This window comes from Equus quagga, chromosome 10 (genome assembly GCF_021613505.1).
Source record: "Equus quagga isolate Etosha38 chromosome 10, UCLA_HA_Equagga_1.0, whole genome shotgun sequence".
Classification (NCBI taxonomy): domain Eukaryota; kingdom Metazoa; phylum Chordata; class Mammalia; order Perissodactyla; family Equidae; genus Equus; species Equus quagga.
The window spans coordinates 37,667,822-37,681,422 of NC_060276.1; the positions used below are offsets into that span (position 1 = coordinate 37,667,822).

Below are 13,601 nucleotides of genomic sequence, written 5' to 3' on the forward strand. Positions count from 1 at the left end.
TCTATAGAGAAAAACATTGGCTTTCTTTGTTCCCTACAGTGGGACAATTGGTAGGGACTCCGTGTCTTCACTCCCAGGAAGGTTGTAGGGGGGCGGTGACGGCAGCAGATGTGTGTCAAGGAGGATGCTAAACAGTGTGAATTCCCTTCCAGATGACTCCGGAGAGAGAGAGAGGTGCAGGACTGCACCGGGTAAGGCGCTCAGCTTCTTTTCTTAGAGAGACAAATCCACAGGGTCAATACACAGCCAAAAGCATATACTCAGGATTAACATATCACGCTAGCTTCCAGAAGTTTAAGATATAGTCATCAACGCCCCCCACCCCCTACCCCCCGCCCCCCACCCCCCCACCCCCCACCCCCAATCCATAGCTAAGTCGAACTCCTAAGGACAGTCTGTCTGGTAGAGAGATGTTGAGAGAGGAGCCGCACGCCTGCAGCGACAGCCCTGCACTGGGCTGGGCCAGGCGGGCTCCAGGGCCTGCGCTGGGTCTCCCCAGGGCAGACGTTTTCACCAGGTACCTTACCCAGAACGAGTGGGGTGATCCCAGATGCTTGCGCCCTAGTGGACTGAGCCTCCCTGCCCGTCAGTGACGGGCAGGGCACTTTGGGGATGGCTGGTGTGGAGCTACTGGGCCTGGGGGCGAGGGCTCCCAAGGCTGCCAGCCTGTTGGGCCGGCTGCAAACAGCCCTGTGTGGCTGTCTTCTGCAGACCTACCACCCGGGCATGGGCCCTGCGGGGTGGCTCCTGCCGAGTGAGTGTGAGCTCAGGGTGGGCGGGCACATCTGGGCCGAGTGCCCTTTCCCCTCCGCTCGGCGCTGTATTCTGCTGCTACTGACACTGCTCCCTGGGGAGCAGATACCAGGAGGAGCTGAAGGCCTGTGGGCCTGCCTGCTTCAGGTGCCGGCTCCCCTGGCCCCCAAAATGGAGCAGGAAGTGAGCCTGATGGCACCTCTCAGCCCTGGAAAAGAGATAAAATACAGCTCTGCGGCAGGCGGCAGGTGTAGAGGGGCCTTGGCCCTCACAGTGACGCCCAGAGGCCAGGGAAGGGGTGAGGACACCCAGGGTGGCAGCTGCCTGGAGCCCTCAGGGATAGCCTCAATTCAGGGAGTTTTCACTCCCTGGAGACTGAAGGCTCTTGGACCCTGACTGGCCCAGCAGACACATACACTCACCACAAGATGCAAGGACCACAAAGCTCAAACCTGGGGCTGTGGTTGGGGAAGGGGGGCAGGCCTGGGCAGATGCCCTACTTAATAAGGGTTTTTAAGGAGCGAGTGAATGTGCTCATAACAGTCGCTGAAGTTGGGGAGCCTGGTGGGTGCCCTGTGGCCGCCCCTATAGCTGCTGTCTGCTGCTGTTGCTGCTGCTGCTGCTGGTTGAGGCTCCGGGCGGTGGACTCCTCAGCTGCGCGCAGCAGGAAGGTGTAGTTCCTCACCACCTCTTCTACCTTGGCCAGCAACTCCTGGCGCTGGGCCTCGGAGCGCACGATAAACACCAGCCGCACGAAGGTCTCAATGAGGCTGCTCAGCACCTGGAAGCTGCCCGTGATGGCTGCCAGCATGTGAGTGGGGCTCTTGTCCACATTGGCCACGCGACGGCAGGAGGCCCGCAGCTCCTTGAATTTGAGAGCCAGCTCGAGCTTGTACTCAGAGATCTGGGACACGTAGGGCTTGGGGGCCCGGGCCTCGGGGCTGGCCACACACTGCCGCAGGACTGTCAGCAGCTCGTTGGTGTCCAGCCGGGCAGCTAGGAAGCCGTCAGGCAGGCCATAGGCATGGGCCCGCAGGGCATTGATCTTGGCCAGGCTCCCCTCAAAGGTGGACACCCGCAGGTCAATCTCCTGGGTACGGGAGGCCTCGGGGCTGCTGCTGCTGCAGGTGGCGGCATCCAGCACCTGCAGGGTCCTGCTCACCACAGGCACCACCTGCTCATCCAACTTCATGCCGGGCAGAATCTTCATGGGGATGGAGTAGGAGAGCTCATCCTTGCCATCGCTGGTGTCATCTGCGATGTCGCACTTGCGGTAGTAGAAGCAGTAGCGGATGGAGCAGCACTTGCTGCTCTCGCTGTCCTCATCCAGCTCAGCAGGCTTCCGGTACACCTCTTCTGGCAGTGAGAACACGGCCATCTGTCTGGGGCCTTTGGTCTCAGGGGCAACCTGGACGTATGAGGGGTCTCCCAGGGTTGGTGACTCCAGAGACTTGCTTTTGGGACCCAAGCCTAGGGGGAGGCCTGCCTCTACCTCCTTGGCCTCCCTGGGCAGCATGCCCAGGGGTGGGTGTGGGTAGACGTCTGAGGTCAGCGAGGCCCTGTCACCCTGGTCCAGCTCACTGATGCTGTAGCGGCGCATCAGTTTCCTGTAGTTGGGAGCTCCCAGACACTCGCCCCCCGAGGCACACGTGGTCAGGCACGAAACACCACTTTCAGGCTCCGATCGGCATTCTCGGGATTCCAGGCTGGTGGAGCGGATGCGCCGGACATGGGTGGGGCTGCTGAGGCTTAAGCCTGGGCCAGCCTCTGGCTGCCTCTGGGTGGGGGGGACCCTGTCCCTCTCCGTCCCACGAAGGCCGGGCGCTGGTGTCTGGGGGGCCTGAGGGCGGCCCCCCCGGCAGATGCGCTTGCAATCGCAGCTGCGCCTTTGCTCTCGGGACATACCGGGCCCCTGCTGCACCGGGCTGCTTCGGAGCTGGCAGCTGCAGCGGCCTGGGGCCGGGGGTTGCAGGTACTCGGTGCCTGGCAGCTCCCCCTGGCTTGGGGGCTTTAGAAGTTCCTCGAGGAACTCCAGCTCATACTGCTTTACCTTCTGCAGCTGGGCCTGCCGCTCATCAGTCTCCTTCTTCTGGCGGGTTGGGAAGGTGGCAGAGAATAAATTGCGTAGCCGGAAAGGACCTCGGGATGATTTGGGCTTTGTCGGGCCTTCAGAGGCTGAGTGCGCGCCATCCAGGGTCGTTTCAAGCTTCCTGGAGGGCATGGTGCTCACCTGCCGGCTGGCAGCCTGGGACCTCAGTGGGCTCTGGCCTCGAGGCTGGCAGCTGGGGCTCTGGCCTCGGGATTGGCTGCTGGGGCTGTGGCCACGGGGCTGGCAGCTGGGGCTGTGGCCTCGCGGCTGGCAGCCAGGGCTCTGCAGAGCCACGGGGTAGCTGGCTCGGGGGACCAGGCTGGTCTCCTCCAGCTTGCTGCTTTGGGACGTGCTCTCCAGCTGTCCCTTCTCCCCCTGGCCAGAGATGGTGCCCTGCTTGTGCAGGGAGGGCTTAGCACCCTCTGGCCCGCCCTTGCCTGCCACCTCCCCTGCAGCTTGCTTGCCCACTGACTCTCGACTTGCTCGTGACAGATAGCTTTTGGGAGGGAAACTTTGAACAGGCAGCCTGTCCTCTTGTGGGGAGAGATGCAGGCTGTCAGCCCGGCTGCCTGTGGGTGCTCTGGAGCCGGAAGAGACCTCTGGGCTCAACTGCTGCTGGGAATTCCGTGAGGTCTCTGGAGCACTGGGGCTCATTTTGAACTTAAGATTCTTATTGGCACTGCTGCTCATCATGCTTGCCTCTGGCCTCCCCACGCTGGCCTCCAGCCTTCTCTCCCCACTGCTGGGGGTGTTCCCCAAAGCCCCGCCAGGGGCAGGGAGACTCTTAGTGTGAACCACCTGTTGTAGGGCGGCTGAGATGATGGCTGGGGTCACGCTGCCCTTTGGGTCCAGGATAAGCTTGGGGCTCAATCTGACTTCCTTTGGCAGGTTCTCCCTTAGCTCACAGACCTGCTCTTCACTGAGGGACGGTGTGGCTGCCCTCAGTGACATCTCTAGGCCTGCCCTAGGGTGGCCAGGCCCTTTGTCCTCAGGAACTGGGGACAGCAGGCTCAGATTTTTCTGCTCACTAAGCTGTGGGGACAGTGCTGGGTGCACTGCCAAGGCATATGTTCGCTCTCGCTGAGACTGGGCCTCTGACTGGGGCAGCTTCCTCCGAGCGCCAGGGGGGCCAGGACTCTGGCCTGTGACAGCTGGCTGGAGGGATGGATTGGGATCCGGGCGCCCGAGAGAATAAGGGGCCGTGATAACAGCCTGGGCTGCGCAGCTCTGGATCCGGAAGGGCAGGTCCTTGCGGGCCAGGAGGCTGTCCTTGTTGAGGTGCTGGGCCAGGAAGTAGGTGGTGTTCTGGTGCTGCTTCATGGCAGACATCATCTCCGACATGTCCGTGAGCTCCGAAGAGTTGGTTTCGTGGCCCGAGTCCAGCGATGATTCGGGAGTGATTGTGGCCAGCACAATCAGACCTGGGGGAACAGGGGTAGGGCTGCTGCACTTACTCAGATCAAGTCCTTTTCCAACTATATGTGAAGAGTTTATGGGGGCCGAGGTTAGCCAGCAGTATTTCAAGCTAGGGAAAACCAGTCAGGCCTGGGAGGACTGCAGGACTGAGGGTGGGAGGAGTGGAGGGGAGGGGACAAAGAGAGGCAAGTGGGAGAGGGGTTATGAAGGGCTGGAATCCGAAAGAGAAATAAAAGAGGCACAGAGAAGATCTGGGCAGTTTGATGGCAAATTAACATGCAAATCACATGCAAAAAACCATGCTAATCATCACTATTTTTAGATTCAACAGCTAGGAAATTTTTGTTAATTGTCCTGAAGAGGGCTGGCAAAGAGAGGTCCCTCTCTCTCTGGCCCTCGCATCTGGCCAGGCCTGCCTACAGTCCTTGCAGCTGAGACCATTTAGCTGAGCTTGCCCTCACTCTGGCTACCACATGGGCCTCAAGCCTGGGAGCAGCTAGTGCTGGGAGCTCAAGTCTGAGGAAAGAGAAATGCCAGCCCCGAGGGCCAAACACATGGGAGCTGCCTGACACCAAGGATGCCGTCACATACACAAAAGGCAGGGGCTGTACTCTCCCTGGGCAGCCAGGCTCCCTCTCACCCCACTCTCTTCCTCTACTTTCCCCTGCCTCACATGCTCTCTCATGTGCCTCATTCCATCCTAGTCCTTTTCTGTTGCTGTATCATTTCCCTCCTCTTTTTAAGGTGTATGTGTGACTATGGGTACATGTCTGACACGTGTGTTTGTCTACAAGATGGATGCATGTGTGTCTATAACAGGGAATAGCATGCATGTTGTATGGTTCTCCCACCAAATAATAATTCATAATAGTAGCTACCACTTACTGAGTCCTTACTATGTGCTAGGCAGTGTGTAAGTGCCTTGCATGAACGATCTCATTTAATCCTCACAACAACCCCATGTCATATGACAGTTATTATCAACCTCATTTAAGATGAGAAAAGGGAGGCTCAGAGAGGAAATGCCTTGCCAAAGGTCACAGTGAAAGTGAGTGAAGAAGCCAGGACTCGGGTGCGTCTGACTGAGAGCCCATGCTCTTAGGTAGGATAAAGACCTCAGCCCTGAGCAGTGATGGCTCCTGGCTCCCAGGTCACTAGGTGGCTAGTTGGTCGTTTTGTTTTTCTTCCAGTCATGTGCATGCTGGACGTTCTTTGCCTGTCTTCTATGTCTCTCACAATTTTGCTCTCATCCTCCATCCTTGCCTGGCTCCGTAGCTGTCACAGCCCCAATCCCTGGGGTCCACCTGCAAGACATTTCCAGAAATGGAATGGCGAGAGCCAGAGCTCTAGCTAGAGCTGAGCAGCCGATCCTTGCTGCAGTGTCATTGCTCCCCTGACCCTCTCTGAACTGCCTCTGGCCCATCCACTGCCCTGCTATACTGCGGTGACTTTGACCTCTGCTTGGGAAGAAGCAATGTCACCTGCTGGCCCTGCCCAGCTGGGAGAAGAAAGGGGAGACGAGAGGGAGGAGGAACGGGCTGTTACCTGCAGTCTGTGGGGGTGGGGGATGTGGTCCATCCTCTGAGGCTGCCAGGGCTTCCAGAGCCTGCAGAGTGGACACCAGGGCATCATCTAGCTCCTGGGCATGATCTCGCACTGTCCGGGTCTGCACACTGTCAATCAGTGTCACCGGAATCTCATCATACAGGAGCCCACGCAGGTGGCGGCCTTGCTCCTGGCTCTGGACGGCCCGGCGCTTGGGGTCATCCTCATCAGAACTGTTGTCACGGAAACCAGGAGGTGGGGCAGCAATGGCAGGCAACAGAGAAGTGCTCTCATCTTCCTCCTCTTCCTCCTCCTCACTCCCAGGGGGTGGGAGGGACATCAAGTCTACCATATTGTCACGAGAGGAGCCAGGCCTCCCTGCTTTGCGAGGGCCCAGCTGCTCCTGGAGTTTCGCTTTGCAAGAGTCACAGTAGAAATTCAGGGCTTCAGCCCCAAGGGAATTGTCCAAGGTGTAGGACCGGGCCCTGCTGGCACAAGGCTCGTGGTCTAGGCTGGCTGCATCAAAGTCATCGGGGACCACAGTGTAACCTTGGCCAGAGCTTTTGGACGTGGGGTCAGACTTGGTCCGGGGCCTGGTCTCCTCAAAGAAGATTAAGTTCTCGTTGACATCCGTCCGGCTTTCCTGCTCCTTTCTTTGTTCCCGCATGTGGAGGTAGCAAAAGCTGACAAGCTCAGAGTTGGCAGGTGGGGGCGTGCAGCGGCTCGACTTCCTGGGGCTGGTGCCCACGCTGCCCACATAACTACTCTCCTTTTTCCCCAGGTGGCCCCCAGTGACAGGGCGGTGGGCGCTGTGCATGTAATCTAAACCCAGAAAGAGAATCAACAGATGAGCCCTGGTACTGAGGACTGTGGCTGAGCAACCTTGGCATCTCTGGCCCAGGTCTCTGGCACACAACTGGGTGGCAGGTACAGAGAGAGAGAATTATCTGGCTGCTAGAGCTTAGGGGAAGGGGAGTCAATTGGCCATGTCATTGCTGACCCTGAAAGTAGAGTGAGTAGAATCAAATGGCCTGGGCTGCTAATAGCCCCATCGCTTCTGAAATGGGAAAAGACATGAGGTGAACACCTGGGTGTCTGGGCACAGCTGGACTCTTACATGGGTATGTCTGGTCTGAGAGTCAGCTGTAAGCACACTTAAAGAGGTGAGATTTGTTTTATGTTGAATCTTTTGGCAGAAGGAAATAAATATGACAAGTTACTAGTGCTTTAGTGGGAAAGTGCAAAACGGGCTATCTACAATGCCCAACAGTTTGCATTTCAAAGAGGACTGTCGATGGAGGGACCCTAAAAGAAAAGAGCTCTACTAGTAGAGTTCTGGGCATCTGAATGTGTAAAGCGTATGAGAGAGATGTTGGGATGTGCATATGTGAGGGGGGCATCCTCATAATTCCTCAATCATATTACTCCTCTGCCTTCATGCAGGGCCAGCGTACCTCCTACACATACATGTTGCAAAATATTCTAGTCAACAGTTTTTAATGATGGTAAGTGTGTGCATCTGAGAATTATCCATAGCAAATGCTTTATTTCTGAATGGCTTTTCTCTCTTAGTCTGTTTTGGGGCCCCTCTCCATGTTATTTGTGAGAATATACTGAGACAATGCCAACTTACTTTGCTATCAGCAGATAAACAGACAGATGGCAAGGAAGCACTAACTTAAGCTAAGGTCGTCACACATGATCCCATTTAATCCTAACAACAACCCAATGAGGTAGGTGCTATCATTATCTCCATTTTACAGAGGAAGAAGCTGATGCAGTTGGTTATGTGCCTTACCCAACGTCACAGGAGTCATAAATGGTAGTTGGGATTTGAGCCCAGGTTGAGGGACCATAAAACCCATGTTTTTAACCATTACCCCACAGTTCATCGAGGTCGTCAAAATGCTGGAAAACAAAACTTCAATACCTTTCAAATTCCAATCTGACAGGGTCAATGTGTCAGTGTTGCTTTTCACTAGAGCTTATAGTCATCACAAAAGCATGGTGCTGGCACTTAACAACAAAGCCCCAAAGTACATGAAGCAGAAACTGACTGAATTGAAAGGAGAAATACACAATTCAATTGCAATAGTTGGAGACTTCAATACGCCGCTTTCAATAATGGGTGGAGCGACTAGGAAGAAGATAAACAAGGCAATCGAGGACCTGACCAACACTATAGACCAACTAGACCTGATGGAAATCTATAGAATATGCCACCTAACAGCAGCAGAATATACATTCTTCTCAAGTACACCTGTACATTATCCAGGATAGGCCATATGTTAGGTCACAAAATGAGCCTTAACAAATTCAAAAGGAATAAGATCACACAAAGTATGTTTTTTGAAGACAAGAGAATTAAATTAGAAATTAATAACAGAAGGAAATTTGGGAAGTTCACATATAGGTAGAAGTTAAACAAAACATACCTAAATAACCAATGGGTCGAAGAAGGAATCACAAGAGAAATTGGAAAATACATGAATTAAAATAAAGATACAACAGGGGCTGGCCCCGTGGCCGAGTGGTTAAGTTTGCGCGCTCCGCTGCAGGCAGCCCAGTGTTTCGTTGGTTCGAATCCTGGGCGCGGACATGACACTGCTCATCAAACCACGCTGAGGCGGCGTCCCACATACCACAACTAGAAGGACCCACAACGAAAAATATACAACTATATACCAGGGGGGCTTTGGGGAGAAAAAGGAAAAAAAAAATAAAATCTTTAAAGATACAACAGGGCTGGCCCAGTAGCATAGTGGTTAAGTTCATGCGCTCTGCTTTGGTGACCCAGGGTTTGTGGGTTCGGATCCTGGGTGCTGGACGTACACACCACTCAACAAGCCATGCTGTGGCAGTGACCTACATACAAAAAATAGAGGAAGACTGGCATAGATGTTAGCTCAGCAACAATCTTCCTCAAGCGAAAAAAGAGGAAGGTTGGCAACAGATGTTAGCTTGGGGCCAATCTTCCTCACAAATAAAAAAAAAAAAAGAAGTGGAAAGATTTCACATTCATAACCTAAACTTCCACCTTATGAAACTTGAAAAAGAAGAGCAAGGTAAACTCAAAGCAAGCAGAAGGAAATATAGAGGATAGAAAAACAATAGAGAAAATCAACGAAACTAAAGGTTGCTTCTTTGAAAAGATGAATAACATTGACAAACCTTTAGCTGTACAGGCCAAGCAAGAAAGACAGAAGATTCAAATTACTATGATCAGGAATGAAAGAAGGAACATCCCTACTGACTCTACAGATATGGAATTGATTATGAGGGAATATTATGAATAAGCTTATGCTAACAAATTAGATAGCATAGATGAAATGGACAAATTCCTAGACATACACAAACTAGCAAAACTGAGTCAAGAAGATAGAACATCTGAATAGCCCAATAACAGGGAAAGAAATTGAATTAGTGATTAAAAATCCACCCCCCCCCCCCCCCTCCCCCCCCAAAAGAAAGGCCAGGCCTAGATGGCTTCACTGGTGAATGCTGCCAAATGCTCAAAGAAGCATGTATACTAATTCTTCACAAACTCTTCCAAAAAACAGAAGAGGAAGAAATACTTCTCAACTCATTCTATGAGGCCAATATTACTCTGATACCAAAACCAAAGACATCACGAGAAAACTATGACCAAGATTTCTTATGAATATAGAATCAAAGTTCCTCAACAAAATGCTAGCAATCTGAATCTAGCAACATATAATTATATACCATGACCAAGTGGGATTTATTGCAGGAATGCATGGCTGATTTAACATCCCCAAATCAGTTAATGTAATACGCTATGTTAATAGAATAGAGGGCAAAAACTACATGGTCATTTCAATAGATGCAGAAAAATCACTTGACAAAATCCAACACCCTTTCATGATAAAACTCAATATGCCAGAAATAAAAGGGAACTTCCTCAACATGATAAAGGTTAAACTTTAATAAAAGAAGTGCAAAACTTGTACACTGGAAACTATAAAACATTTGTGAAAGAAATTAAAGAAGACTGAAATAAATGGAAAGACATTCTATGTTCATGGATTGAAAGACAATATTTTTAAGATGGCAATACTTCATGAATTGATCTACAGATTCAACACAGTCTCTAGCACAAGCTCAGCTGACTCTGTAGAAATTGACAAGCTAATACAAAATTCCATATGGACTCACAAGGGACCCAGAATAAGGAAAACAATTTTAAAAAAGAAGAACAAAGGAAGAGGACTCACACTTCCTGATTTCAAAACTGACTATGAAGCAATGGTAATCAAAACAGTGTGGTACTGGCATAAGGACAGACACACAGATCTATGGAATAGAATTGACGGTCCAGAAATAAACCCTCATATTTATGGTCAAATAGACCAATTTAAAAATGGGCAAAGGATTTGAATAGATACTTCACCAAAGAAGATATACAAATGGCCAATAAGCACATGAAAAGATGCTCCATATCACTAATCATTAGGGAACTGGAAATCAAAACTACAGTGAGATACCACTTCACGTCCACTACAATGGAGGTAAGAAAAAAGATGGACAATGACCACTGTTGGCGAGGATATGGTGAAATTGTAATCTTCCAACATTGCTGATGGGAATGTAAAATGGTGCAGTCACTTTGGAAAACAGCTTGACTGATTCTCAAAATTAAACATAGAGTCACCATTTGACCAGCAGTTCCACTCCTGGATATATACCGAAGAGAAATGAAAATACATGTCCCCACAAAAACTTGTACATGAATGTTTATAACATCATTATTCATAATAGCCAAAAGGTGGAAACAACCCAATGTCCATCAACTGAGGAATGGATAAACAAAACGTGGTATATCAATACAACAGAATATTATCAGTCAATAGAAATAAATGAAGTACTGATATATGCTACAACAAGGATGACCCTTGAAAACATTATGCTAAGTGAAAAAAGCCAGCCACAAAAAGACAATATATTGTATGATTCCATCTATACAAAATGTCCAGAATAGGCAAAGCTATAGAGACAGAAAGTCGATTAGTGGTTGCTTAGGGCTGAGTGGTAATTAGGAGGGAAATGGGGAATGAGTGCTAATGGGTACAGTGTTTGTTTTAGGAGGGGTGAAAATGTTCTAAAATTAAATTGTGGCAATGATTGTACAACCCTGTGAACACATTAAGTATACTCAAAATCACTGAGTTGTGAACTTTAAATGGGTTAATTTTATGGCTTGGAAATTATATCTAAATAAAGCTGTTTATTAAAAAAAAAGCAAAGCACTGGGCACATGATGAACTCTCAATCATTATAAAAAGAGCAAAAATGTGCTCTGCATTCAAAAGGACTTTATGGGGTTTATCTCACATGATCCTGTCAATCCCTCAGGAGGTGGGTACTATGATTATCCTCAGTGTACAGATGAGGAAACTGAGACTCAGTTTATGGAACTTGCTCATTATCACACAGCTAAGATACGGCACATCCGGGACTGGAACCCAAGTCTCTGTGACTTCAGATCCCAAGTCCTTGCTGTTTTCCATACACCATGTTGCCCCTCTAAATCCAGTCAATGTAGCTACATTGAGTGGGTTCAATTCAGACCTTAGTGGCTAGATCTAGTGAACTCTGGGTCAGCTGGGGGAATAGTATGTAATGACCCTCTGAGCCTTAGGGAAGAAGTGCTCTAGAGGAACAGTGAGCCACGAGCATGAACTACCAGTTCAGGAGGTCTCTACTCCAAGGCGTTGTCCACAGGTCCTGGCCATTCACCAGGTGCTAACTACCTGAGACAGCTGAATGATCAGTGTAGTCAGCCTGGCAATAAGCTGCCATCACAGGTGGCTCTTGGGGGCATGTCCAATAAGCAGTTGGTGACTTCTCTCAGGCCAGGTCTGGTGGTCTAAGGGTGGCTTCCTTCCCTGTAAGATGGAAACATCTCCCAACACCAGGCTGTCAAGGCCAGGTGATGCACAACCCTATCATTTGGTACTGTGATTTCCAGATCTGAGCAGCAGCATGAGGCTGTGTGGAGGAGAAAATGTGCCTGGAGAAGCGCAAATCTCTTCTAGACGGAAGGTTAGAAATGCCAGTAAAGCCAGGTGCAGTCGGCTGATGGCTGGGACAGTGTGCCTCCCAGACTACAAATCTGCTGTAAATTGCTCATCAGCTTTCCCCAAGAGGGATGCCCTAGTCTATCCCTCTGTACTCAGCTACTCAGAAGACTGACAAAAAAAATACTTGCAAAGAACAGAATGGGGATCCAACTGGAGCTATGTTCAAAAATATATGCAGTTTATTTTTATATACATAAACATACAGTCAGCATGACATTGACTCAACCAGCTTTCTATTACTTGGTCTTGCTGTATTCCACAGTCCGATGATCATTACTGGTCATAATGATGACCTGGAGACCTTGCGAGAACCTCATGTTCTTTCTGAATCATCATCAAAAAAAAGGGTCTGTTATGTTCCGTCTAGATTTAGTACTCTGTGCATGTTGTTGAGTTTTAACTACATGAAAATGAGTAAGCCATGTATGAGATGTATAGAAGCCATTAACTAGAATATTCGATTCACCAGACCAAACTGTTTTCTAACCATGGGAGAAAATAGAGTGATCTCCAACTGGGGCCCCCAAAACCCTATTTTCCTAGATTTCCCCAGGATACAAGGAGCTCAAGGCTGGAGAGAGATGGCACCTGCCTCTGGATTTCTCACCAGCCCGATACAAGAGGAGAAGTGGCATTTGTTTGAGCCTTTCTCTACGCCATGCCCTCGAGCTCAGGTGTTGTTCTGTTGTGGCAGTGGAATTTCCCCTGTATAGGAACAAAGGCACTTACTGCATTGGCATTACTCTTTAACTGTCTGTATTCCCCCACTAGACTGTGAGCTCTGTGAGGGCAAGGACCATGTCTCTTATTCACGGCTCTATCTGCAGTGCCTGGCACATAATGAGAACTTGAGAAGTAGTCATTTAGTGAAAAAATGAAATACCTACTTTGGGGAAACTACTGATAAAGCCCAAGAGGTACTCCCTTCACATCCTTGTCCCCATTTTCCTTTCTTTTTTGGCTCTCAGAGTAGAAGTGATGCTTTCTCTTGCCCAGTTGCTGGTTTAACAGCATCCTTAAGGCCCAGTCAGCTAAGCATTGAGTTGGGCTAGCTGGCAGCCAGCAGCTGCTGCGGGACAAGAATATAGAGCCGTCCAGAGAGACCAGGCCCTGAGCGGGCTGGAGCTCTGGCCCCTGAGGGAAAAGCCCAGATGAGATTGGCAGGATACCTGTTCCTTTGAGGCCTTTGCTGAACAACAGCCAACACTGGGGCTTCTGTTCTGGGATGAAAGTGGGGGCCGATGGAGGAAATGGATCTCAACTTTGTACCAGGAACTGATGGCCCCTCACTGTAACCTGGGAACAGGGTTCTTCAGTAGTGCTGCTTGCTGTCCCCATTTCCCATCCTTGGGGCCATGGGAATATGATGTGCACACCAGCACCCAACAGGCAGAGCCATGAGGCTCACCCTGCCCCACATGCCAAGAGGACTCAGTGGCTGACGCTGACCTAGCATCTAACAGTCCAAAAGGCCACACAGCTGGGCCCAGGCATGGACTCAAGCCCTTGGGGAAGTGAAGCACTACAAACAGTGGGGACATCACTGTGGTCCATCTAGCTCCTGCATGGACCTGTGCTAGAGGCAGCTTGAGCCCCCGTCACTGTGCAGGCTTAAGGGGGCTCTCAGGAATCAGGGAGGGGCTCTAAAGCCATGCCTACCATTTGTAGGAGCCTCCTTTCTAGGCTGCAACACCTCC

At 50.6% G+C, this 13,601-nt stretch overlaps 1 protein-coding gene across 1 annotated transcript in view; it reads right to left on the bottom strand.

Annotated features, from left to right (window-relative positions):
- Window positions 1–406: 406 nt before the first annotated feature.
- FRMPD3 (FERM and PDZ domain containing 3) overlaps window positions 407–13,601 on the bottom strand; it is a 76,228-nt gene continuing 63,033 nt past the window's right edge. The window contains exons 14-15 of the mRNA XM_046672727.1: window positions 5,804–6,625; window positions 407–4,263 (exon numbers count right to left, since the gene is read on the bottom strand). Coding sequence (XP_046528683.1) covers window positions 1,250–4,263; window positions 5,804–6,625 — 3,836 coding nt within the window. The 3' untranslated portion in view covers window positions 407–1,249. The remainder of the gene's footprint in view (window positions 4,264–5,803; window positions 6,626–13,601) is intronic.